Source organism: Pseudonaja textilis, chromosome 13 (genome assembly GCF_049901715.1).
Source record: "Pseudonaja textilis isolate UNSWEBS1 chromosome 13, rPseTex1.2, whole genome shotgun sequence".
NCBI lineage: Eukaryota > Metazoa > Chordata > Lepidosauria > Squamata > Elapidae > Pseudonaja > Pseudonaja textilis.
In genome coordinates this window covers 11,536,044-11,563,318 of record NC_142002.1, presented here as the reverse complement: position 1 = coordinate 11,563,318, position 27,275 = coordinate 11,536,044, and the positions used below count along the sequence as shown (strand labels likewise).

General features: G+C 41.4%; 1 protein-coding gene across 1 annotated transcript in view; it reads right to left on the bottom strand.

Moving 5' to 3' along the window:
- The window catches only part of CEMIP (cell migration inducing hyaluronidase 1), a 77,289-nt gene that overhangs the window by 1,040 nt on the left and 48,974 nt on the right, over window positions 1–27,275 (bottom strand). Inside the window, exons 12-28 of the mRNA XM_087941374.1 lie at window positions 26,355–26,530; window positions 25,445–25,654; window positions 20,028–20,233; window positions 19,383–19,452; window positions 17,138–17,266; window positions 16,465–16,550; window positions 15,186–15,317; window positions 8,522–8,557; window positions 8,050–8,205; window positions 6,021–6,201; window positions 5,222–5,437; window positions 4,409–4,620; window positions 3,104–3,289; window positions 1,749–1,953; window positions 1,017–1,103; window positions 649–806; window positions 239–339 (exon numbers count right to left, since the gene is read on the bottom strand). Of these exons, the coding sequence (XP_087797500.1) occupies window positions 239–339; window positions 649–806; window positions 1,017–1,103; window positions 1,749–1,953; window positions 3,104–3,289; window positions 4,409–4,620; window positions 5,222–5,437; window positions 6,021–6,201; window positions 8,050–8,205; window positions 8,522–8,557; window positions 15,186–15,317; window positions 16,465–16,550; window positions 17,138–17,266; window positions 19,383–19,452; window positions 20,028–20,233; window positions 25,445–25,654; window positions 26,355–26,530 (2,547 nt within the window). The remainder of the gene's footprint in view (window positions 1–238; window positions 340–648; window positions 807–1,016; window positions 1,104–1,748; window positions 1,954–3,103; window positions 3,290–4,408; window positions 4,621–5,221; window positions 5,438–6,020; window positions 6,202–8,049; window positions 8,206–8,521; window positions 8,558–15,185; window positions 15,318–16,464; window positions 16,551–17,137; window positions 17,267–19,382; window positions 19,453–20,027; window positions 20,234–25,444; window positions 25,655–26,354; window positions 26,531–27,275) is intronic.

Genomic DNA, 27,275 nt, shown 5'->3' with positions numbered 1-27,275 from the left:
GGGACAGATGGAACTGATGTGTGGAATACTTAAAAATACCTCTTAAAATTTCAAATACACTTTACATTCAGTAAAAACTCTGCAATATTTCTAAGGACTTTTCCAATCTTGATACCCAAGTTTACTTTCCTGATACAGAATCTATACTATTGTTTGCTATTTTGGAAAGTGCTCTTCATAAAATTAGCCATAATAAAAGTATATCATGTTATATTTCATAATATTAATAATGCATTACCTTTCAACTTAAAGCCCGGTTTTGCTCCAAGCGTCTCCAGGACTTTGGTCCATGGACTTTTTGAAACAAATCTTCCTTTTGAGGTCATCACCACTATGGAACTAAAAGTGCGCATAAAAATTACATGCATCATTTGATTGAATTAGTTAACAGCTGCATTGCAGTCCTCATCATAGATATTCACAGAATTTAACAGAATCTTCCTTTCTCCAATCACCCCAAATTTGCTCCATAAACCTGTTTAATCTGATCAATTTATGTATGATTTGGTCTTTTGATTTCTTTTGATCCTTGATTATGGTGGTGAATATTTCTGGTGCTACCATAGTTGAAGGTTGCACATTGTAATGGATGACTTTACAAGTAGGTCTTTCTGCAACTTGGAGAGCCCCTGTTTCCAGTTAACTTACTTGTTTCGAATATTGTTGACGTAGTTGATGATCTGAGCTGGGATTCCCTGTAGAATAATATTTTTGAAACTCATACGGTCAACAACTTTTCCTTCATAACCATCAATCACGACTACTTGAATACCCTCTTCAGAAAGATAGAATGACTTGCCATCAACCTACACAAAAGGAAAAACCAATCTTTAACATTCTCCCAGAATGGAGGTTTGGAAACAAACTGCTGCTTGTTCTGAATGTTTTCTTGGATGCTTCATTTTGGATTTATGTGCTTAGGGAATTCTAAACTGAGCCCAAGATGAACATCCTTATATAAAAATAAATTGGCAAATTAATAAGCATTTTAAAAAAAAAATGGCGCAAACACTTACTGAGATATAGGCAAAGTCATCCTTGAGATGGTAATATTTGGTCTTGTAGCTTTCTATCTTCAATTCTACAAAATGATCCTTCTTGTACTATTTTTGAAAAAGAAAGAAACGGCATTTACATGGCATCCAAGGATATTCTAAACAAACTTTAATACTGGAATCAGATCTGGATAATTTATGGCCTTACTCTGAAGGCATCACACCCAAGACTCCCAACAAACCTCTTTTCCTTTCCTTCCATAGTATAAAATTAGAAACTTTGACCCATGTGGAAGAAGATAGAATAGACTGGAATTTTATTAACACCATGAAACTAAAGCTAGTCAAGAGAAAATCCTCTTGACTGATGATCCAGAACTCGAGTTCGGTTCTATAACTGTGTTCACATGTTATGCTGAATCACAAACTGGGTTCAGCTGGCATGGTTAGTTTCTGAATCAGTGGCTTGGGTGGACCTGGAACATTTTATTAATTAAACAAACAGGTATTAAATTAACCACGGCTAAAGGATATTGAGTAAATACGAAGTATGACAGATAGAATCTCCTGTCAGTAAACCACCTCTATGCCAACACGTGAAGAAAGGTTTTCTACTGAAGCCAACACTAAGAGAGAGATCAACATTAAGAGAGACCCAGGCCTCCAGGGTTAACATATTCTGAAGCTTTCATTAAAGTTAAAACGAGACCTTGAAAATCCCAGAGAGATAGTCCCCTAAAGAAATCAATATACCATGCGTGCACTAGGCAGTTTTTTGGGCATCGGCACGTCCACTGTTGGCTTCTCAGCATATTTCGGATAAGTCAGAGCTTCACAGTCACTGGTACCAGTTTGCTTGGGGATGTTGGCTTTGATCCTGATCCGTTCACACCCTCGGTTGGAACAGAAAGCAAATGGCTCCTTCTCATGCTGAGCTTTCAGTTTGAGAAATAACAACCTATTAAAAGAAAAAGAAGAAAGCAAGAGTTGAGCAACTGTGACCGGGAACATGTCGTAGATAAGACAAGGGACGTAATCCAAATAGGACGCAACTCTTCCTGGCAGCAGCAAAGACGAAACTCCAGGGGGGGGACTTTCAAGTGGAGGTGCCACACCTGTTTTCCTTCTATCTGAAGCAGGGGTGGGCTGCTGGAGGTTTGCAGGGGTTCGGGGCTAAGATTCTGTGCAGTTTGGAGAACCGCTCAAATCCCACCCCACCCTCCCCCTCCCAGGAGTCTCCACACAGCCTGTTTTGGATGCAGGTAAGTGCATGGCGCACACAGAGGCTCAGGGAGGATGAAAAATGGGCCTCCCGGAAGTTTGGGAAGGGTGGATATGGGCCTGTTTCCAGCTTCCAGGGAGCCTCTGGAGCCTGGGGAACCATTTTTGCCCTCCCAGAGGCTTGAGGAAAGCCTCTGAAGCCCAGGGAGGGCAAAAACGCCCCTCCCAACTGCTGTGGTGCAGGAGGCCGACTAGGCCACACCCATCATGGCCATGCCCACCCAGCAACTGGTCAGAGAACCCATTGCTAAAATTTTTGAAGCCCACCCTTGATCTGAAGCCTGTATCCATAAGGGTTAGGAGTGATACTTTCCTTTGGGGCAGGAGGGACTGCATCAACCATGAAGCTGGCCTGACCTGACTGAGGCCATTTTCTTTCTTGTTGCTTTAATCATGTATTACTTGGAGCCCAAACATTCAGGCCTCTAGGATTTCAAACCAAACCCGCTTCCTGTTTGTGTGCGAGTTCCTCTTCTCTTTTTGATGGCCGACAAGAACTCTGGAAAAGTGTGAAAAGCAGACCTCTCTCCCTCTCCATGTTCGCATGAGCATTTCAAAACCAATGAAAGGTAGACAGCTGATATATTGTCCCATGGAGCGAAGTGGCTATGACTGCTCTGCAACAATGTTGTAAGGCCACATATGGTATTGCTTTTTTTGCTGAGGACGTACCCACCAAAAAGGATGCCAATGGGCAGGATTTGAACAATTACAAAAACAAGCCCTAAGGATGATGGGTGTTGTCATGCATTCAAATCCAATCAGAAATATCGCTCTTTCTACCTCCAAATCCCACAAAAATTCAAGAATGCTTGTTAATTCCTTACCCAGTGTCTTCATCCCAGTAGTAGTAGCCCTTGGTAGGATATCGATATTCAAGTTTGTCCATTTGAAGAGCTGGGTAAAACACCCCAGTTTTGTAGGTTTTCTTCAAAAGGCGATTGTGAATATCTGAGAGAATGGAAAATGTTGTCCCTTTAGGATAACAAAATCCAACTTGGATCCAGTCGTTTCTAAAAAAAAACAAAACAAGGAAAATAAGCATTACTAAAAACAAAAAGCTCAACCCCAAATCTCATGACTATGACTTTTCTGGAACGCGCCACAAGCCAAGTCAAATATTTAACTTTTTTTTATTTTAAAAAGTGATTCTTTCCGTGCTGGCTTAAATGTTTAGATGTTGGTGCTTAACTAGTTCCAAAATGATTTAAAGATCCATTAAAGTCATATGGAACAGTTTTCCTGTGGTAGGTCATTGGCTCTGAGTAAAGAGTAAGTTTGACCCATTTCATGTATTCCATCTTGAAATTATGACTGTTTTGCCTCTCTTCTGCAAGAACTTGAAATACATGGGTGAAAAGATGGTAAAACTCAGAATGGAAATTTTGAAATTATGATGCCAGAGCTGGAAGATTATACTGTATTGTGTTTCCCTAGATCCGTCAGCTTTGGAAGCCATATTTTACTTAGAAGCTTCCAGGCTGCCACATCTTAGTGCCTGGGAAATTGGGAGGGGAGATTTCATAGAGAGGTGGAAGATTAGACTCAACAACATTTTTATTCTAAAGTCAAGGACAAGTTACCCTGTACTTGGAAAGGAATGGTTGGAGGAATGTCTCCAGTTGGGACAATGCATGATTGGACCCATATGATGGACTGAAGGGTGCAGGGGATGGGGTTTGATTTTCAATTATGAAGACAAAACCCAGAACTCCCAGATTTGGATTTTTCCCAGGTGTGCCAATATGACTTCTCTAATAAATTCTTACTTGGACAAACTTTGTTTCTGAGTGCTGAATGAGATGGGGAGTTTCGTTGGAATGCTGACAAGATCAGGGGTTCTCAACCCTCGGGCCGCAGCCCACTACTGGTCCATCAGACCGTGGAAGCAGCCGGTGAGTGTATGTGCAAGGGCATCTTTACTTGCAGCATAGCGGGCAGGTGAGCACATGTGAGCAGCTCCATTTGTGTGAGTGACATCACTTACACAAATGGAGCTGCACGCACACATGCATTGAACTACCACTCTCCTTCTCCTGTCAGTCTGCAAAGCTGGAAAGGCTGTAGACCGTTTCCCTAGATCATGGACAATCAAAGTTCAGAAAGGTTTTTTTTAGAGCTTGCATGCTCACTTATTGAAATTGATGAGCCAGATGGCCAATTCCTCAGGGGCTGCTTTGTCCCAATGGATGGTGTAGCCTTTCTGCAGAGTGATCACAGGCTGATATTGTTGGTAATGGGTACTTTTGCTCAGGGCGCCTTCTAGATACAAAGGGTGTGTATAGAAGTCATTTTTGATGATTTTCATCTTCAGATTGGAGGATTTATATGCTTGGATATACACCTGTTTAGAAAAAAGAGAGAAAGTATATTTAATTAGAATGTGTATTGCAGGCTAAGTCTGCCGACTGTCAGCAGTTCGATCCAGACCAGCTCAACAGGCTGACTCAGCCTTCTATCCTTCCAAGGCTAGTAAAATGAGGACCTTAGGGGCAATGTGCTGACACTATAAACTGCTTAGAGAGGGCTGTAAAACAGTGTGAAGCATTGTATAAGTTCTATTGCTATTTATTCCCAGGGGTTATGAAATTCCTGCCTTCAATAAGGGCTTTCTATCCATCTCTATCTTTCAGGCAATGGCATTTTTTTTAAAAAAAATTATTTAAATCTTTTGTGTCGCACAAAATTTGGCTTCCCATTCAGCTATCAGTGCATACAAGAAATAAAGACTTGTAAGAAGGATGTAATTGAGTTTATTGGGGCCTTTTAACTTCTAGGAATAGGGCTTTGTGGAAAGAGCTTCATTCTACTAATTCTGTTGTAACTTTGGGTTTTTATTGGATTTCAAATAGCCCATACATTCAATTTTCAACCTGTCCTAGGTGTGACAAGGAACAGGGAACCAACAACCCTCCAATCTGTGTGTTCACCACCATCCCTGCTACCTGTGCGTAGCGTCCACTACAGATGGATCCTCTCCAATCTGGAACTTCAATGCAGTCTTGATGCTTAATGAGCCAATTGTCCTCTTTGATAAGGTATGATCCAGGATATTCTGACACTGAGCCATCTACATCATGGAAAACGGATGTTTTATCGCCATCCATGTCCAACCCATTGAACCAAGGACCAGGTTCTCCAAAGAAAACTCTGGAGGAAATCTACATGGAAGACAACAGACATATTGCTCAGTAAATGCTGGGAACCCTTTGAAGAGGAACACAACTTGCTTCCCAAATAGTGATCTCTGAATATACATGTTTTTTCTCCCAATAATAGAATATATGTTCATCATTTGTTTAATTAGACAGACTTTTTAATTGAAAAGTGCGATCACATGGCTCCAAGATGCTACAACCATCATAAATATATACAAGGGTCATTTTGATCGTGTGACCATATGTAATGCTTGTGTGAGGGAGAGTCATAATTCACATTTTTCAGTGCCATTTTAACTCTGGATAGTCACTAAATGAATGGCTGTAAGTTGAAGTCAAAGATAAATCCCTAAAATGGGATTATGATGGCCTCAACAACAAAATCACTGTCAACTTTAACGTAGCCAAAACCAACTTGTAAATCCTTGTTTGAAGCTAAATCCAAACTTAGTTCAACACCAGTTGCAAATGTACAGGGAAGAAATTCTGTCATTGGGGCAGAATTTCCTCTACAAATTCTGCTATGCCTCCAAGATTTCTCCTTGGCACAGTCCGGTTCATCAATCTACCCTGAAGACAAACTCACCGGGACGTCTTCGAAGACCAAATTTGTGACGTTGTTGTTAGGGCAACTTTGCCAGGCGTTGTTCAGGCGGAAAGCCAGAGCGCTGGTATGTCGGCCTTCCAGGGCAGCAAATTTTCGGAAAGTGCAATTCTGAACATTGATCGGCCCATCATAGAACTGAATGCCTCTAATTGGGAAATTCCTGAAACATATTTGTGAAAGATGCCCATTAGATTAGTTCTAAGGCAGAGGTGTCAAACTCGACTTCACTGAGGGCTGCATCAGGGTTGTGTTTGACCTCAGGGGGCTGGGTGGGCATGGCCAGCTTGTTGTCACTCATGTTGGGGATGCCTGTGGCAGCCTGAGCACTCTGCTAGCGAAAACGGGCTCCCACGCTCTGTTTTCGTTTGCAATGGCCTCCTGCAGGCCTCTGCCAGTGAAAACGGAGCTCGGGAGGGCTGCACACAGGCTGGTTCTTTGCTGTTTCCAAGGCAGCCTCACGGGCCAGATCCAAGCACCCTGCAGGCCGGATATGGCCCACGGGCCTTGTGTTTGACACTCCTACTCTTAAGGATTGTTAGAAAGCATCAATGCATTGCCAAGAACCAGTGAGGTACAACAATTAAAGGACTAGGATACTTAATTTATACTTAGTGATGAAAGCTCACTGCTGACTCTAGACCAGGCACTATTTATGCCCAGCTCCTAGGATTATGGTGGAAAAAAAATAGAAGAGTGGAATATATACACTATCTTTAGTTCCAGGAGGAAAACCGCAATATACATCTAACAAGTAAGTCAATAGGCAATGAAGCATAAATCCTGCATGTTACTGGATCATTGTCAAACTGAAGAAATTAGCTTCTACAGTCTTTCAGGTGTGTATGTAGGAAGGTTTGAGATGCCTATTAACACACCTCAGAGTTTTTAAAGTTGTGTTCAAGCTGTGAATGGCTGTACGTGCCTCTGTGTTGAATATGTTATATTTCAACTAGGGGGACATTTGTCTCTGTGACTATACATCCATCCATCCATTTATCAAATAAGTGTGCCAACCCCTTAAGAAGCAATGTACTCATTCATTCATTCATTGCATGAAACATTCCCCCAAAGAGGTTCTTAATAAGTGACTACCAGAAAAGAGAAGTTGGGAAAGGAGGGTGAGAGAAAAGAAGTCAACAGCAATTGTTTGATGCTTTTAAATTAGCCAGATATTCCAGAACAGAGAAACCACGTGGCTGAAATCTAAATCCAAGTCTGGAATGAGAGTTTTAGAGAGGACAAAGCTCTCTAAACAAGCTCAGTCAACAATGACTGTTGTTTGTGAGGCCCATATATTGCCTCCAGAATTGAAAGAGAATTTGCTTTTGTGTTCTATATGCACGTTTCTCCTAGAGGCATAGTAGCTAGTTATTACCAGAGCAGAAAGCTGGACTGTATAATTTCTTCAGTGGGATCCAATTTGTGATGCAGTGAAGTTCTTAAGAGCCAGCTACAATTACTATACTAATGGGAACCAATAATGGTATGATAGTAGTGAGAGTAGTTTTTGCATTCCACGTGGTCCACATTGACATCACAAGCCTCAGTCTAGATGTGCAATGGATAATATGATTTAAAATGCAATGCACAAAAGTCATAAACTCTTATCAGAAGGAAAGAGCGTTTTCATGCTGTTTTTTTCAAGACTATTTCAACAGGCAGAACCCCTACTCATCTGTTCACCCCTTCAAAGGGACAAATTGAGGACAAATTAAAAACCACTATGAGTTAGGAAGCAGCTCTTGTGCCAAAAAAAGTAGTTTATTTGAGTCTTTGAGAAGTTGGATGAACTTCAGTTTGGACTGATTGATTGTAATAGGAATCTCAAATGTGTTATCTGTGGCTGTTCATTGTAGAGGAACAGAACAAGATCTAAGAGATGTTGTTATTTATTTATTTTTTCATTTATGGTCTCTTCAATGGCAGGTTTAGAAAAAAGAATCGAATTAAATTCTATACTGGTTTGCAAACCTGAACCTAACAAGAAAATGTCCAGAGAGAAACTCACTGTCCAATGGGCAAAGTCCGTCCACTGTGGTCTAATCCTCCAGGTCCCCAGATGTTGTTGTCTATCGTTTCAGTCCCTGTATTTCCACTTTCACCCACAAAAAGGCTATTTTTAATTTCTTGTTTTGATCCATCGTCGTGTGGGAAGGTTCCTCCACTAGGAGAAATCAAAATGACTGGTCAGTGTGGCTTCTTGGGCCAAATCCTGCTTTTCTGTAACTGCAAAAGGTGAAAAATCCTAAACAGGCACCCAGAATGCTTACCTAAAGATGCTTTTTTCAAAAGGCAACTGGACTTTGTTTTTACTTGAAGACATTTTGCTTCCCATCCAATAAGCTTCTTCCATTCTTCTTGGATGAGAAGCGAAACGTCTTCAAGCAAAAACAAGGAAAGTCCAGTTGCCTCTTGAAAAAGCACCTTTGGGCCAACCTTGGCCTGGATAACTGAGAATCTCCATCGACAAGAATGCTTACCTAGCCAGAGTGAGGCCAATCCCATTGTCAGCAAACCTGCAAGGAAGAGAGACATTCCTGGGTTAATCTGGAGAACTGGATTCCGGTCGGTGCTTAATGACATTATTAATTTAGGCTATTTAACTTCCTTAGTTCTCAGTAACATTCCCCCATCGGTTGCAGTGGAGGGGAAATCATGATTTCTTAGACTAAATGAGCTTCTTTGAATATACAAGGATATGGAAGGAAAACTCAATAAACAAAGGGTTTACAAATGGAATCTACGTATAATTCAGAAGTCCTGGTTCTCCCAATGTGGTGCTAGATTATGAAGCACCAAGGGCATAAACACAACTGCTATTTCCTTCATTGCCCTGTTCAATCAAAATTAAACATAAAAGGAGCTGCAAACCCTAAAAACTCAGTAAAGATATTACTTTAATAACATACAAATTTTGCAATTCACCTACCCCCCAGATCATTTTGATGAAATCTTTCTGTTGGACCTTCCTAACCAATCTGTATATATAAAAGTAAAATACTTGCATCATCACAAAATCTCCACAACCATGAAGCCTACAAACTTGAAATTTGGCACTTCACTTCTAGGTGCTCGCTAAGAAAGGATTTTTCAAAATGACCATCAGAGCATTAGTATTTTGTATATTATTATTAACACGCTCTGATGCTAAGAAGTTCTACTCCTCCTCACCACCTGAAAAGAAATCTCTTCCAAATCCAAAACACAAGCAGAGGAGAGAGAGGAGTTTCAGTTTCAGTTTTAGTTTCACAGCATCAAGCAGCTTTAGTATAGAACAGTTGAGCTAAGCCATGCCCAGCCTCCTTGCTGTCTCCTTGCTCACACAGCAAATACAGTTTCAGTTTCCAAACAGCCCTCAGCTCTCTCACATACTGACAGATGAATACCGATGGATGCTGATAGGCAGTGGCAGAATTTTTCCCCTTATTTTCCTCCCCCCAAAATAAGCCCAACCATATAGTTTTATAGTGAAACACAGGTATCGAGCTAGTTCCTTTATATTGTTGCAAAATTGTGGCTCTGATCCTTTATTCTGAAGTCACCCCATAAAGTTGAATGTCAATTACAGAGCATGACGTACAATAAAGTTTCCTTCAAGACCAGGTTCCCTCCCATTCCTAGACAAGTCTTTACAGTTTTCTTGGCAAGATTTCAGAAGCCTTCTTCCTAGAGCTGAGCAAGAGTGACTGGCTCAATGTCACCCATCTGGTTTTTCTTCTTAGAGTGGAATTCCCAGTTTCCCGGCACCTTAATCACTACACCAAACTGGCACTTTCCAGTCTAACTCAGCTGCAGGATTTCCCAGTGTCTTCATCTAAGTACTATTATAGATTTGATCCTGCTTATTTTTTAGACCAGAAAGTGGGTCTAAATTTGATTTTAGGAGAAAAAAAAGTTGTGGGATAAAAAGATGGGGGAACCCCCTAAAATTATTAAATCAAAATTATTGCATTAAAAGAGCTAGCAAGTGATGTTCCTGGTTTAAAGCAAATTACTTTTGCCTTCCCAAGTTGCTGCACTGAAAAATAATGTAAATTCCAATATACCTTAGCGTACATAGTGTGGCTCTGGTACAGTAACAAAATATTAAAACAGCTAGATCCCTACAGCTATAAAAAAAAATACTTAAGTTATGAAACCTGGAAACTTATTTGAACTTGGCCTGGATAAATACTGCCAAAAACTTAACAAGCTGGAAAAAAAAACTTTCTGGGATTTAAAAAAAAAAGGACTAAAAAGCACTGAGATATTCAAGTTGGTTGTTAATATACAATTACAAGGGCTTGATGGGTGAAAGGAAACCCGAAGGCTAAAAGAAAGAGAAACAAACTTATATATGTCTCTGCTGGTGAGACTTCACCACCTTGTGGCACATTTATATGTATTACATTTATATTCTATTAAAAGTCTCTGACTTTTAACTGGGTGAAACAGTGCATCCTAGGGCCGTGATGGCAAGCCAACGGCATGTGTGTCCAAAGTGGCATGCAGAGCCATGTTGCCTGGCACATGAGGCTTCGTCCATTTCTCTTCCGGGTTTCTGGCGTGTGTGGCAATCAGCTGGCCTTTGCGCGTGTCAGTGCCAGAAACTGAACAGCTGGTCTTCCATTTTCTGACGTGCACATGCATGCCAGCCAGCTTATTGTTGCATGCACATGTGCACCAGAAACTGGAAGTGCATGCCAGAAACTGGAAATTCATTTCCCAGCAGGCAAATGCCCCCTGGGCAGTTCTTCTTCCGGGTTTCATCCCCAATGAGTGCACACACAGATGCACACACATTCCCTTTTCACTGTCCAAGGGTAACACTTTTAGAACCAGGGTGGGCTAATTTACAGAATGTGACCAACATCCATAAGTACCAAGGGAATCAAGTATGAGAAGGTTATAGCTGTTTTTATGCTACTGGATGCTACTGCATTGCTGGGCTGCTGTTGTGGTCATGTGATCTTCATTTTCAAACTTCCATTACCGTTTCTCATCCAGTCTCATAATCTCTTGCTCCCTCCCCACTGATCCGCTTGCTGAGAAGGGAAGAGAAGGGAAAGAGATTTCTGATGCTCCCTGCCAGATTCCCAACAAGGAAACTCATTGGGGAAGCCAGCAGGAAGTCAGAAGTTACTCTTACTTCCACAGGTTTTTTTTTTTTTTTTTGGCCACCTTTGGTCATTCTGTTTCTCTATTTAGGTAAAGAAATATCTCTGGAACAATGACTCAACAAGGCGCTAGTTGTCCAGTAGCAACTAAAATTAACTATGCAGCATCGTTTTGTAATGTGGTTTGAAGCTGGAGTAAGTAAAAGCTCCTTGTTCTAAAGAAGTTACTAATCTAAAGGTTAACAGAAAGGAGAATCTGCCTTTGGTGACTTGAAAGTAAAGGCAGGAAAAAAAGAAGATAAGCAAGGTTTAGGACTATTTTAATGTTAAATTTGTATTATATATTTAAACTAGTTTTAATAGGATTGATGTCTTTAAATGAAACATGGAATTATCAAGACAGCTGGCTTGGAGTTGTGGTTAGGTGCTGAGCTAGAAACCAGGAGATGGTGAGTTCTAGTCCTTTCGTAGGCATGAAAACCAGTTGGGGGACCTTGGGCCAGTCTCTCTCTCTCTCTCTCTCTCTCTCTCTCTCAGGCCACCTCAGTCACAAACTTGTGTTTGTGAGGAAAATAGGACACAGGGGGATATGTGTAATGGTTAGAATGCAGTATTGCAGGCTGCCTGCAATTTGGCAGTTTGACTCTGATCAGGCTCAAGGTTGACTCAGCCTTCCATCCTTCCAAGTTCAGTAAAATGAGGGCCCAGATTGTTGGGTGCAAGATGATGACTCTATAAACCGCTTAGAGAGGGCTGTGAAGCACTGTGAAGCGGTAGATAAGTCTAAGTGCTATTCCTATTAGGTACACTATTCTGTGCCCTGTTATGAAAGAAAGGTGGAATGTCAACCTAAGAATGAGTAAAAGTTTAAGAACAGCATGGAGAGGGAATACTACTCACACCCTGTATAAAAGCCTTGGCATTTGCAATTAAAAACAAACAAGCACCAGCTACATGTGAGAAGAGAAGAAGCTCTACGCGAACCATGGAAAGTTACTGCCAGATGCAACTGCCAAGACTGAGTAGGTTGGACAAACAGTAAAGCCTATTTTAAGGCAACTTGTTGGTTCTCTGTGGCAGCATCAGCAAATTCCCAGAATCTTTTTTGTTATAAGAATTAAACTGTAATATACATGTCAATCTTTAGCTATACCACCTAGAGGTAGATAATAGATAATCAGAGTTTGAAGGGACCTTGTAGGTCATCTAGTCCAACCCCCCACCCAAGCGGGAGATGCTACACCATTTCTGACAAATGGCAGTCCAATCTCTTCTTGAAAGCCTCAAGTGATGGTGCTCCCACAACTTCTGAAGGCAACTTCTGTCCCATTGGTTGATTGTTCTCATGTCAGAAAGTTTTTCCTTATTTCCAGATTGAACCTCTCCTTGTTCAGTTTCCATCCATTATTTCTTGTCTGGCTTACAGGCGCTTTAGAAAATAGCTTGACCCCCTCCTCCTCTCTGTGGCAGCCCCTCAGATATTGGAAGACTGATATCCTGTCTCCCCTGGTCCTTCTCTTTACTAGACTAGCCAGGCCCAGTTACTGTAACCGTTCTTCATATGTTTTAGTCTCCAGTCTCCTAATCATCCTGGTTGCTCTTCTCTGCACTTTTTCTAAAATCTCAACATCTTTTTTATAATGTGGTTTTATAATGTGGTATTTTTAGAGAGAAATCTCTTTGGAAGAAAGGGAGGAACGACTAGTGATAAAATAAGAGTGCACTTTTCAAAGAAAAAAAAGTAATACTACAGGTAGTCTTCAGGCTACGACCATAACTTAGACCAAAAATTTATGTTGGTAATGAAACATTTGTTAAGTGAAATTTGACCCAGATTAGATCCTGCTACATTATCCTAGAACACGTATATTCACTTTTGTTTGTGAGTTTTGCTCCATTTCAACTTTTCTTGCCACAGTTATTAAGTGAATCGTTCCATTTGTCAAGTTAGTACCCCAGTTGTTAAGTGAATCTGGCTTCACAACCCATTGACTTCACTGGTCAGAAGGTTGCCAAAGCTGATCACTTGACCCCAGGATACTGCAACCGTCATGAGTATGAGTCAGTTGCCAAACATCTGAACTTTGTGACCAGGGGAATGCTGCTATGGTTGTAAGTGTGAAGAGGTCATAAGTCACTTTTTCAGTGCTGTTGTAACTTTGAACGGTCCCTAAAGGAATTGTTGTAAGTCGAGGACTACCGGTATTTTAAATTACCAGCGTCAAGTACTTTCCTTACATTTCTCTTTTGGCAAAGGCTGTTAAAACTAACTTTGGATTTTGTAGATTGCGGGATAATTACAGATTACCCCAAGAAATGCTACTGAACAGTTTTCATGTTAATCCTTGCTTATTTAACATAATACTTGGCTGTGTGTAGATTAAAAGCAGGCTTATGTAAAAACATTTTTTTTAAAAAAAAAATCCATAGTTTTCAAAAACACGAGACTGTTTTGTTTTAAAGTAATACAGGCTGCCCTGAGGCCAGAAGAAGAAGGAAATATGCAGAGTTGCTTCTCAAGACACAAGCAGACTGCAGCTCAGAGGCAAAACAAGAGTCATGTGTTTTGCAGAGTTGTGTTGCCAAGCTCAGATTTCTGCAACAGGATCCAATCCAGGTGTGTTAGGAGTTTGTGCAACCAGTGGCTCTGAGGGTTGGGACTTCAAACCACTGCAGATGTAACACATTTGGAAGATGTTAGGCTGGGGAAGGGAGGTTAAGCTACCAATTTGCCACAGTAACCACAAGCACCTGGTGGAATGGATGGAGTCAGCATAGCCATTGTTTGTTGAATAGGAGGGCAATTTCCGGTGTCAAATAAGCACACCAGAGTTGCTCGCACTCCTTGGCTTTTAGAACAGCCAGTAGCAACCTGGAAATTTGGGGTGACTCCAGGTCAAGTGGAATCTCACTAAGACATGAAATCTTGGAAAGTCAGCTTTGAGTGGAGCTGCATTAAAAGTGAAATAACACAAAGCAGGAGTCATAGAACCAAGGGCTTGAAGGGATCTTGGAGGCCTTCTAGTCCAACCCCTTGCCCAAGGCAGGAGACACTGTTGCATCTTGGAGTAATGTGATTGCAAAGGTGTCTGCAGAGGGTTCAAGGAAAGTCATCCAATCATTTCCTAAGAGGTCTGTAGGGGGCGTGCATAAGCACACTGTGCCTACCGTCCCTGTCCTATTGTTTCTTTTATTTATTTTTCTTATATGTATCCATGTATTCATAACTATGTTTTTACTTATACCTATTATCTTGTAAGCAATTGACAAAAACAAACAAACAAACAAATAAATAAGATCATGGCTACCACAGTCAGGAAACTGAACCTGCCCCCTTGTTCATGGAAGTAAACAAGGGTGGGGCTTCAATTTCATAGCTGTGGCCAGCATCTTGAATGCCTTGTTTTTAACCAGCCCTCTTTCCCATAGACAACTCTGGAGTGAGGATTGCTTAAAGGACTAGAGCTGGAGAATTAAAATCTTCAAAACCTGACCTCTGGTTTTGCTGGACCCTTCCCAGAGTCCTTGTGGATTGGGGCAGGCTATAAAAATTGTAAATAAAACGTTAAAAATAAACATGTAATTGGTTCATCCAGCATTCTCAGAAAGCAAAATAAGGAAACGGTCTTCCATCTGTACGAGAGTTTTATGCTGAGCATTGTTTATGCAACCTCTCTCCAAAGAAGGCTCTCTTAGGTCTACTCCCCTGGCACTGGAATCCTTAGCAAGCATGTGCGACCACATTAAATAAAAGCACCAGACCAGATGCTTATTTTTGACTTTCGAGGAAGAAGAGTTTGTTTAAAATTCTTTTGCTGTGGCATACTGTAAAAGGATGCATGCATACTGACGTACATAACAAAACACCCACGATGCACTGACACAGGCTTCACACACAAGCTGGGGCTGTATTGGCAAAAACAAGAGGCCTACTGCCTTGCTGATTTTCATTTCCACCTAAATCTCAGCCAGATGAAACTCTTTGGAAAAAGAGACTTAGCCCAGCCCGGCTTCTGCAAAAATGAGAATGAAGAGAGGTAAGACTCACTGGCAGTTATCCAACCACACATCTCCTCCTCTCAACCAAGCTCCATGGTCCTGGTTCTTGTAAGCGATGAAACGGTGAATTAGTGCTGGCTCCCTGGGCTTCAAAGGGTCAGCATCCTGGTGTGGGCTGTATCTGGAATTACAAGAGGCAAAAAAATGGGGATCAGCCACCCCAGGAAACACATTTATTTATTTATTTATTTATTTATTTATTTATTTAGTTAGTTAGTTAGTTAGTTAGTTAGTTAGTTTCTCAAGCATGTATGAGAAAACAAGTATAAGTATGAACACAACATATAAACATAAACAGGTATAAGTATATACATAATAAATGAGTATGGATAAATGGGAACAGTAGGACAGGGATGGTGGGCACACTGGTGTGCTTACGCACGCCCCCTTTACAGACCTCTTAGGAATGGAGTGAGGTCCACAGAAGACAGTTTAATGTTAAGGTTTTGGGGGTTTGAGGATGTAACAACAGAATTGGGTAGTGAGTTCCAGGCATTGACCACTCTGTTGCTGAAGTCGTATTTTGTGCAATCGAGTTTGGAGTGGTTTACTTTGAGTTTGTATCTATTGTTTGCCCATGTGTTATTGTGGTTGAAGCTGAAGTAGTCATTGACAGGTAGGATGTTGTAGCAGACAATTTTGTGTATTAAGCTTAGGTTAGACCGTCCGGTGTAGTTCGAAGTTGTCCAGGTCCAAAATTTCAAGCCTGGTGACATAAAGTATTCTATTGCAAGCAGAGGAGTGGAGGACTCTTCTCATGAAATACTTTTGGACTCGGTCAATTGTATTCATGTCCGTTATACAGTGTGGATTCCAGGCAGATGAGCTGTATTCGAGAATTGGCCTGGTGAAGATTTTGTATGCCCTGGTTTGCAATTCAATGTTATCTGAGAAGAAGTTTCGCAAAATTAGGTTAACAACTCTTAATGCCTTTTTGGCAATACCTTGAGGTCAGCTGTTTTGATATCATCCCCTCACAAATTCCTGCATCCAAGTAAAGCTTGTAGTTCTAATTAGAAAACTTCAAGGATCAGGAGATGCATTAGGGGGAAAAAAACAGAAATCGGCACTCTGGAAGATGATTAGAAACTTATAAGGAAACTTAAGACAGCGATTTGGAGTAGGAAAGGTGTTCCCAGATAATAAAGTTGTGTGGCTTGGCAGGTCAGATTCCCTTTGCCTGAAAACAGCCCAAATCCATGCAAAATTTCCCATGGATAAGAACAACAACTGTGATTCCAAATCCAAGGCTACCAAAATCAGTTTACCTTCCAGAAATCAGAGTCAGGATTGGCCTTTTGTCTTTAGCTGATGCTGGTGTTGTTTTAACTCCATTATCAATTATCATTCCAGCCTGGGGAGACAGAGGAAAGGTGTTTGGGTAAGCAATATCTACACGGAATGATTCTTAGAGGGTGGGGAAAGCATATATTTTTATGGGGGGTGGGGGGTTCTATAACATCAACCCCCTCAAAGGAATTTGATGCCTTATCTGGCACAAAATGGATCGCACTTCCTTTTAGGTTCATGATTTGGAGATTCCATTCCATGCCTCCACCCACCCATCTCAAATTCATGACTCCAAGAAGTCTTTCTTTCTTTCTTTCTTTCTTTCTTTCTTTCTTTCTTTCTTTCTTTCTTTCTTTCTTTCTTTCTTTCTTTCTTTCTTTCTTTCCTCTCTCTTTTTCTCTTTCTTTCCTTCTTTCCTTCCTTCCTTCCTTCCTTCCTTTTCTCTCCCCCCTTCCCTCCCCCCCCTCTCAAAAGGTAACAAAACAGAGTCTGCATATTTTCTTCTTTGATAACAGGAAAGTTTGCCATTGATTTCAGGGGAATATGAACAGTGATCAATAACAGATCTCTGTTTCAGAAATTGGAAGAGGAAGAGATCATTAAACCACAAGAAATTTGGGTTTTGTCTGTTTTCACAGCAGGTGGACTTACTCTGTAGTTGGAGTGGGCCCGATTGTTATAAAACGAGCCCATTGGAATGTGCTCCGAATAGCCAGGTGGGTACATTCCAACAGAGAGTCCTGTCGGTACGTGATGTAACACAAACCAAAATCCTGTTTCCTGCAAAGGAAAACAATGGTTTCAGACAAAGTAGAAAGAGTACAAACTCACACCAACACAGTTAGGCAAGCTGGCTCGGACTTCACAGAGTTAATTCTTTGGAACTGATAATATTCTTGGCATTCCCACATGTCCTGCCTGCCAAGTCCGAACTGATAAAGTTTTACTCACAGAAAATCACAAGACAGTCCACAAAAATAGTCATTCACGAAGAAAATCTGAAGTAAGGTTAAACTTTGTCCCGTACAAAGTTTCAGGAGAAAACACACCCACTTTTATCCCCTGTGCGGTGTGGCTCAATGACTCAGCTCACTCTCTGACCCTCCCACACCTCCTATGTTGCTGCTCATGTTTCTCCCACAACGCTGCTTAGGATTGAGCCCACACTCTTCCTCTTTACTCCCTGTCAGGGGCTGCTCCGATATGCCTTCCTCCTGATTAATCTCAGGCTGTTCCTCTCGGTTGTCTGATGGAACCTGAGGCATTATTAGGGAGGAAGGCATTGCCAGAGAGGAAGGTCCTGGGGAGGAAGGCATTCCCAGTTCCTCCTCCTCATCTTCCAGGTCCTCTTCCTCTGACAGTACAGGCTCGGGAATCGGGGCCACAACACTTACTTACTTACTTAGAAAATCTATTGGCCACCCATCTTACCATAGGGTAATTCTGGGCAGCTTACAGTTACATCTACATTAAAAGATTAAAAAGTTTTAAAAAGTTACATAGAAAGAGACCATAAGTGACAGCCAGTTTGAAGTAGGAGTGGGAAGAGCTATGCTCTAATCCTCCCTTAGGCTTGGAAGCTGGATAGACAAAGAAGGACAGGAAAGGAAAGGAAAAGGAGGACATACTAACTGTTTAACTTTCTTGGCATCTGCGACAAAAAAAATAGAAAGAAAAACAGCAAAACCTAAAAATGTACTTGGCCATTAAATGTATAGCAAGTTACTTTTTTCCCCAGCATCAGAAATATTGGGTTTTCAAACCCTATTAAGAAGCAAAAAGTCTTCATCATGTAACTGATTTTTTTTGTCATTTTTTTTTGTCAATTTCAGGCAGTCATTCAAGTGGTTGGAGAGGACTAATCACGTAATTAAGATCGCAGACAGGAGCATGTTAACTTGCAGTTAGCAGTGAATTATTTCTATCAAGGTCACCTCCTTTCTCTGGAAGGCACCCAGTTTGGCAGGGAGGAGGGATCAAGCATGGGGCTAGCCTGGAGTCACTGCACAACCACAAAATTACCAGGGCCAATCCTTCCTAAGTTCCTTGGAGCTTTATCTATTTGTTCCCAAGGAACAGGCAATGAGACTGAAGAGATTCCTGTAAAGTATGTTCTTTGAATGCATGTGTTGTTCTAGTTGTTCGTGCCTGACAGTATGCATGGTATAAGTCATTAAAGCTTCCCAGGAGATCAAAGACTACAGTTCTGTGTGATATACAATTCTGCACCTGCTTCCTTTCTATCCAAGAGCAGGACATTTCACCCTCTTTCTGTACATTATTTCATTCTCTCTTTGGCATTATTGTGCATGAGAATTCCCACCAGCTACTTAGTGAATTGCAGTTTCAGGCTTGCTTCTCCTACACAAGTCCTCTAATAGCAATAAGAGTTATGTCCAAATAACATTAAAGGAGCTCCTTTGAAGCCTGTTACTCTCCTACTCTCTTGAATCCTTCAATCTCAAACAAAGATTCAATAAGATCAGCTGCTTTGGGGAAGCTCTTAGTTACAATTATGCATACATCACTGCTCTGGACTCTCAGCTGGAAAATTTGCTGCAAAAAAATGATGTGCACAGACAGATGCATCTTTGCAGAATGGTTTTCAGGAACTATCTTGTAATTCTTCCACACCCTAAAAATAATGCTTTTTGTATGTGTTTAGAGTGCGATCAATTTTAATTTAAGAATAAGCTGGTCTCTTGCAGTTACTTAGGAAACAAGAGGGTTATTTTACACAAAATGATTTCCAGACTGGCCGATGGGTTAGTAAGGGTTTGTTCCCAATCCCAGTTGGATTAAAGAATTGCATCCCACTAAGCATGCCCAAATGGCAAGGCCATTTTTGTTCCCATCGGAAAACTGTTGGCCCGAGAGTGAAAATCATCATACTCACTTCAGATCCTGCAGCGGCACAGTTTATGAGGTTGTTGTGTGGGTTTGCCAGCCAGAAAGTTGATACGGCACTGTTGGATAAGATAACCATGTATGAGAAAGCACAACAGTTGCTTGACAGTGAGATGGGCAGCATATAAATTTAATAAATAAAATAAAACCCAAGTAGTTTCTGTGGGAAATGATCCAGAATGAGTAGAAGGACTATTTTTCTTGATCCCAGTGGGCTGTATGATGTATACATGGAACTTTATCCAGTTCAATCAATGCCCAGAAATCATGCATGTCTGATGCCATCTCAAAAAAGAGTATGGAAAACACGAATGAAAAGTTAAATCTTTGTCTGAAATAATAGCTAGGCCTTTTGTTTTCCAGGCATCTTTAATAGGAATGATGAATTAGGTATGCACTTCTTTTCTACCACTGGAGAGCAAAAGAATTTAAATGTTTTTGATTTGGTCATAGGAACATTTTGATGCTCCTCATAGAAAATATCTTTTTGGAACCCAATGTTCAAGTGGCTATTTCATGCAAGCAAAACAATGGACATTTCATTTGGTTATGATTTCTCCTTGTATGTTCAGCGAGCCATGCAACATTCTGTAAGCCAGAGATAATTTTAAAAAGGAAACGTTTCCCTACTCACTTGCAATCCTGTCTAGGTTTTGGGACATATCCTGGATAAGCATCTTCAGTAATGGTCTTGCACATTCTTGTGTCCCGGTCTGACGGTAGCAAAGTACCTGGTTTCACCACAAGTCCGAGACAGTGATCAAAGGTATTACGTACTTCAGGTCCATCTTCAGTGAAGAAGCAATGACCCAACGAGTCATACCCAACCACATCCTTGATCTGAGTGGACAAAAACAGCAAGACGATGGATGGATCTGAGCCCAGGATTCCTCTTCTCAACAAATAGAAGAAGGAAGAGCTTTCTCATAATAACTGTTCCAAAAAGATCTTGCTTTGCACAACATTGGAAAAAAAACAAGACACAGCACCAGGATATCTGATTTGGAACTTAAACATGGAGAATACACAGCAATGACAAAACTCACAGTACATATACAAAACAGAAGTTTAACTAGATTGAAGCAAGAATGGTTCTCACATATCATACAGCAAGGCAATTATAAAAATGTTGAGTATGGTTTCTAAAGTTTATGTTAATAAATACTGTAGATTGAAGATCAGGGTTCAAAGAAGAAGCAGAAAGTTAGGAATTTAATGTCTGTGGTTTTTCCTCTCTCTTTTAACTTATTTTTAGTATTTATAAATAATAATACAGTGGAAACACTAAGCTCAAAGATTTATACTCTGTATGTATGGAAATATACATACATTTTTCTTTGTCGACTTATTGATAATAACTCTTCAGGAAGAGCTATGGTGGCGTAGTGGTTAGAATGCAGTATTGCAGGCTAATTCTGCAAACTGCCAGCAGTTCAATCCTCAAGGTTGACTCAGTCTTCCAGCCTTCTGAGGTCAGTAAAATGATGACCCAGATTGTTGGGGGCAATATTCTGACTATGTAAACCACTTAGAGAGGGCTGTAAAGCACTGTGAAGTGGTATACAATCTATTTGTTATAAATAAATAATGATAAAAAACCCTTGCAATATGCAAGAGTTGGACAACCTTGTTGCAGTGATGATGGCCACATTTCTATATTTTAAAAAAAAAATCTCCCAAGGACCAGCTTTCTAGTAATATAGCCAACATACTCATCCTTTGGGGCTTTGTGGATTTGTATGGAAGTTAAAACAAAGGCATTAAATTTAATAGAGGCTTAACACATCTGCTTGGCTTGTTATTTTTAGAGGCATGCAGAAAACCCTGCCCCAAACATACTGTCCTCTTTCTGTATTTATATTTTGGCAGTTCTCTTGTCGTATGCTACAGATGTTCCAAGATTAGGTACATATTGTGCTGGACTTGTATTTTGTTTTCACTGTTATGCTATATGGCTTCAGCTATTTGCAGATTCCCCTTGCTGACATTTATTAATTTCCTTTCTTGCCACATAGATATGTAAGTAATAAATAATCCTTCTTGGAAGGAAAATTACAGAGACAGCACACAGTCCCAATATATAATGCCTTGTGTATATACACTGAGCATTTATTTATATCCCGCCTTTTTATTTTTACAACTAACTCAAGGCGGTCAACCTATCCAACACAGTTTCCTTCTCCTATTTCCCCCCTCAACAATAACGAGGTGGGTTGGTCTGACAGAGAGTGACTGGTCCAAAGTCCCTCAGCCAGCTTTCATCCCTAAGGTAGGATTAGAATTCATAGCCTCCTAGTTTTTAGCCTGAAGTCTTAACCACTAGACCAAACTGCCTCCCTCAAAACTTCATTGTGGATGTTTTTATTTAAAAAAAAGCAGGGGGACCTACTGCATTAATTTTGAAACTTTCAACAAATCTCCACAGTTGTTGAATTGTTGTTGAATCCAATTCCTTTCAGTTACACAGGAACTGAAACTTTGCAATACTTTCCCTCACCCTTTTTGCTGGATTTGAAGCATCCTCTACACCTCAATTGGCTTAATAGTTCTCTTTTCACCCAGATCCTTGAGAATATAAGAGCTAGAGTGGGACATTGGTTAGAATGCAGTATTGCAATCTAACTCTGCCCACTGCCAGGAGTTCGATTCCTGATCGGCTCAAGGTTGACTCATCCTTCCAAGGTGGGTAAAATGAGTACCCAGATTGCTGGGGAAATATTCTGACTCTGTAAACCACTTAGAGAGGGCTGTAAAGCGCTGTGAAGCAGTGTGTGAGTCTACAGTAAGTGCTATTGCTATTGTCTCTTGCTTTCACAGGCACAAAACTTCAATTTCAACGAAATGATTCCTTCTCCCTCATTCTTGCAATGGATGAAAGCAAGTACGTAGAAGAGGCTTTTCCTTCCACCAGTATAAGGTATCATGCAGTAGATTATAATAGCTATAAACTGGATCAGGATACTGGCTTTAATTCCCTTCTAATCCTCTCCCCACTTGCTCCTCCCTTCTTTCAACCCTTTGAGCATCATGTGCCCGAAAGAAGACATGGCTTTAAGTCAGAGGATTTATAAATGAGCAATGCCTAAAAATCAGCCAAAGGAACGGGGAGGGATTGGCCTTTTCTCCCATTAAAGCCAGAGCCATGAATTAAAAATGGAAATACCCACTGCCAGATGCACTAACGGCCACAGCTGGTCAGCCTCGAAAATGCATCTGGAATCCCTTCCCTTTGGCAGGCTCTTTGCCAGGCTTCATTAAGTTTTACACCCGGGGAATCGTTTCCACTACATATATAGAGCATATCGATGTTTTCTGGCTGAACGTCCAGCTCCTGCAGTCATAAATATCAACATCGCTCCCCATAACTCAGGGCCAGAAGGTGAAGACGGCAGCTTTCGCCAGGGTGCCTTTCAGCCACACCCTTTAGGAAGGTAATGAGGAGAGCAGAAACACTTCAGAACCTCAATTGCAACCGGAGCAACATTTTACATTTTAACTGGTACAGATGGCAGGCAGCCAAGGCCGATTTACATGCCTCTCCTGGGTAGGGGGTGAGGAGTGGGTGGGTTTCAGTTATGCATGGTATTTTTCGCACCAGATCAGCTGCCCCAATTAGCAGTGTTTGCTGACTGCATAGACAATCCATGTAGTTAAAAGGCTAGCTGAAAGAAACTCTGAAGACCTTCTTTGGACTACAAGGCTGACGCAGTCCTGCTATGATCCCATAGGAGGGTTGCGATTTGCTGGCATCGCTGTAAAATGTGGCCCCCAGTACGAGTAGGTATGGCTGGAAAAACTGGGCATGGCGTGTTAACAATATTGGGCTAGATTAGGGGTGTCAAACTCAAGGCCCATGGGCTGGATCCAGCCCTCAGGGTGCTTAGATCTGGCGGGGGGGTGGGCCCACCCTGGAAACAGCGAAGGACGTTGTGTTCCCAGACGTTTGCAGGAGATTGTCGCAGTCAAAAACAGAGCTCAGGAGCAGAGGTGGTATTCAGCAGGTTCTGACCAGTTCTGGAGAACTACTAGTGGAAATTTTGAGTAGTTTGGAGAACTGGTAAATCCCACCTCTGACTGGCCCCACCAACCCCATCTCTTCTCTGCCTCCCAAGTCCCAGCTAATTGGCTGGGTCTTCTTTTGTTTCCCTACACAGGAGAACGGAGCTGGAAAGCAGGTTAGTGGGATGGGGAAGGAAGGGGGACTTTGCAGTAATTTTCCCCCAGGAGTGGGAAGGGAATGGGAATTCCCCTGCCACACCCACCAAGCCATGCCACGCCCACCAAGCCACACTCACAGAATCAGTAGTAAAATTTTCTGAATCCCACCACTGCTTGGGAGCCTTTGTTTGGGCCACCACAAGCACCCCCAACACAAGTGATGTCAAACTGGCCAGGCCCACTTTGGCCATACACACCCTGCCCCCCCCCCGAAGTCAAACAACCCTGATGCGGTCCTCAATGAAATCAAATTTGACACCCCTGGGCTAGATGAACTCATAATTTGACCGAATACAAGAGGAATGCTTATGTTTGAGAGCAGCCTTGCAATTCCTTGCAAGGGTCTACAGAGAGTCACAATCATTCCAAGTCGTCATTGCCCCGAAGGTGCTTTTCAGAAGGTAGTTTCTTGGGGTTTTTTTTCCCTTAAAAATGTTTCAAATCTTCTTGGATGAAAAGCAAAAGGTTTTCAAGGGAAAAAAAATAAAACTTGCCTTTTGAAAAGCACCTCTGGGGATTCCTTGCGAGCTAATCTGCAAGTCAACCCAACTGAATTTGCCTAAGCTCATTCCCGTTTTCGGTGTAGGTAATTCTGTGGCCTTCATCCTGAGGCTGGCTCGTGCCTGTGACTCATAGACATGCCACCTGCAACTTGTATTTAATTTATGTTATGTAAGCAATTGATATGCTGATCCACCTTGCTGCGATGACCCCGGGGCAGCTATCAGAGGCAAAACAAAAACATCAGCAATCCAAGACAGTTCAAAACAAGTAAAATAACTATGAATATGTAGTACTCTAGAGTTTCCAAATAAAACTCTTCTAGTTTACAAAGGATTGACAACAAGCAACTAACCAACAGGGTTGACCTAACCAGGTGCCTCCAATGCTTGAGGTTAAGTTTGCTTCCAAATGTAGAATACAACACAGCTCTTATGTCAGCAGGTTTACCTGGTAGTGTCTCTGGATTTGGGTTTGGCTAGTCTAGAAAAAAGAAGAACTAGGGGTGACATGATAGCAGTGTTCCAATATTTGAGGGGCTATTGCAAAGAAGAGGGAGTCAAGCTATTCTCCAAAGCCCCAGAGGACAGGACAAGAAGCAATGGACGGAAACTAATCAAGGAAAGAAGCAACCTGTAATTAAGGAGAAATTTCCCAACAGTGAAAACAATGATCCAGTGGAACAACTTGCCTTCAGAAATCATGGGTGCTTCATCAATGGAGGTTTTTAAGAAGAGACTGGACAGCCACTTGTCTGAAATGGTATGTGGTCTCCTGCTTAAGCAGGGGGCTGGACTAGAAGACCTCCAAAGTTCCTCCCAGCTCTATTCTATTCATTCATTCTAAATATATTAAACCCCCCTTCCCACAAAAGTTCATGGAGTAAGGAGCCTCTCTTGAAGAGCTAGGAGAAGAATGGGGAATGGTCCCATCCTGGCTGGCATGACAGCCTAGAATATGTTTTGAGAATGCAAAAGGGAGCATCATCCCTTGATCCAAGTTTTACCTGCACTAGACTCACCTTGTAAGTGGCAATTCTTAGGACCTAGCTTGGCTAATCTCAAGAAATTAAGCAGGATGCAGTCTACCTTGCAACAGATATCCAATCTTTAGGCTGAACTGGACATTAAAAAAATCCTGGAAAAAGGAAATGTCAAATTACTCTAGAATTGTTACCAAGAAAACAATATTGATGGTCTATGAAACCAGCAGCAGCTGAGATCATCTCAAGGGAAGTTTTATTTTCCCATTTCTTAAGTGGATGGATAACTCATCAATTTTTGTCTACGTGGTTCCATCTCATCTTAGAAGAACCAAATCCCAGCATCTTACCAGCAAACCATTGGAACCATGGATGGTGACACAACGAGAGAAGGTGTGATGGATAGACATATCTTTCACGTAGGTAGGGGGCTGGTAGCCTCCCTTCTCATCCACGTCTTGAGCCATGTGGAAGTGAATTGGGTAGTGTCCCAGCAACTGCTGGCCCATATGCTTCAGCTCCACGCCTTCCATGTGGACTGATTTAAATCCAAGCCCAATCTAGAGAACAGAGGTAAATATGGAATGAAAATAGCTGAACTTGCATCTTTAGGTAGGTTATAAACACATAGCCACCACACGCCATCAAGGAGCATCCAGACCAAATTAAGTCATTTTAAATAATGAGGATTCTTTTATAAAGGAAAAAAAAAATAAGCAAGGACTTAATCCTCCCAGAACTCCATTGGAAGCCATGGAAAGAATTAAGCTCAGGCTGAAGTAATGTAAGTTAATTGCAGATTTCAGACTGCTGGCACCCTCTAGAAGTGCTGGACTACAAGGAGGGTCAAAGAGGTTGGGAGTTGTCATCTGAGCCTTCTAAACATTCCAGAAAGATGGTGATATCAGCACTTCGTGTTATAGGGAAAAAGCAAAGTTGGAGAATGCAGCCAAAAAAAAGAAAAGAAAAAGAAAACGGCTACAAAAGAAGAAGAACATACAACTTTCTTCCTTACTGATACAAGCATGAAATAGAATGTCCCTTTGAACTTGAGTAAACCATAGCACACAGTACTTCTGCAGTCATAAATAGTTCTGGTCATCCAATTCCAAAGTTAAATTTTCATTTCTTTCTCTTTCAAGCAAGAAGTCCCAAAATGGTTAGAAATAGAGCTAGCAAAAGTCTTTTCTTTAACCAGAGCAGTCAATTTCACCATCTTTCCCAGCCAGGCAAGTGAACCAATGGAGCTACAAGCTGTACCTTGATGTGGCCACCAAAAGTATCAAAATCGAAGAAGGAGCATAGATGGGCATTATAATTGTAACATCTCCTCTCCATCTCTCCCTTCACTAGAATGTTCCGGGTGAGCAGTCCGACTTCAGCTCGCATGTCAACTCCGTCAATTACCTCTCCTGTGTGAAGGTAGTTGGCTTTTCCTAGGGAAAAGGGATAACATTCAGGGTGTCACAAAAGGGACAAGATTAATGTAATGGGAGAGGTGCACAGGAGAAAAAAAATCAGCATGGCCAGGAATCTGCCCTAAAATGTGGGAAGGGCCAGGATGTCTTGTGAAGAAGGCAAAGGGTGGGCAAATCCATGGTCCTCAATGAATTCATTTTCCAAACACATTACCCATGCCCACACCAAAAACCCCAAGATTTATGCCTAGATCGTGAAGACCTATCAGAGTCTTACCACATTTTACCATATAAATATTTGATTCTGCCTCTTTGTCTATACAGGTAATCCTTGATTTATGACCCCAATCGAGCCCAAAATATCTGTTGTTAAGCAAGATAGTGGTTAGGTGAGTTTGGCCCCATTTTTCAACTTTTCTTGCCACAGTTGTGCCAAGTGAAACACAACAATCATTAAGTTAGTAATGCAGTTGCTTCCCCTTTGACTTTGCTCTTTAGAAGGTCACCTAATGTGATCACATGATCCCAGGACATTGTAATTGTCACAAGTACATGCCAGTTGCCAAGCATCCAAATTTTGATCACGTGACCACGGTCATTAAGTTTGAAAAATTGTCGCTGGTTTTTCATTGCCATGGTAACTTTAAATGGCCACCAAATGAATTGTTGTAGCTCAAGGACTAACTGTATATCCATTCCAACTGGTACCAGTGAGTTTTGTGACTTTGCAAGGCAATAAGGTAGATTAAAACAACAACAGCAA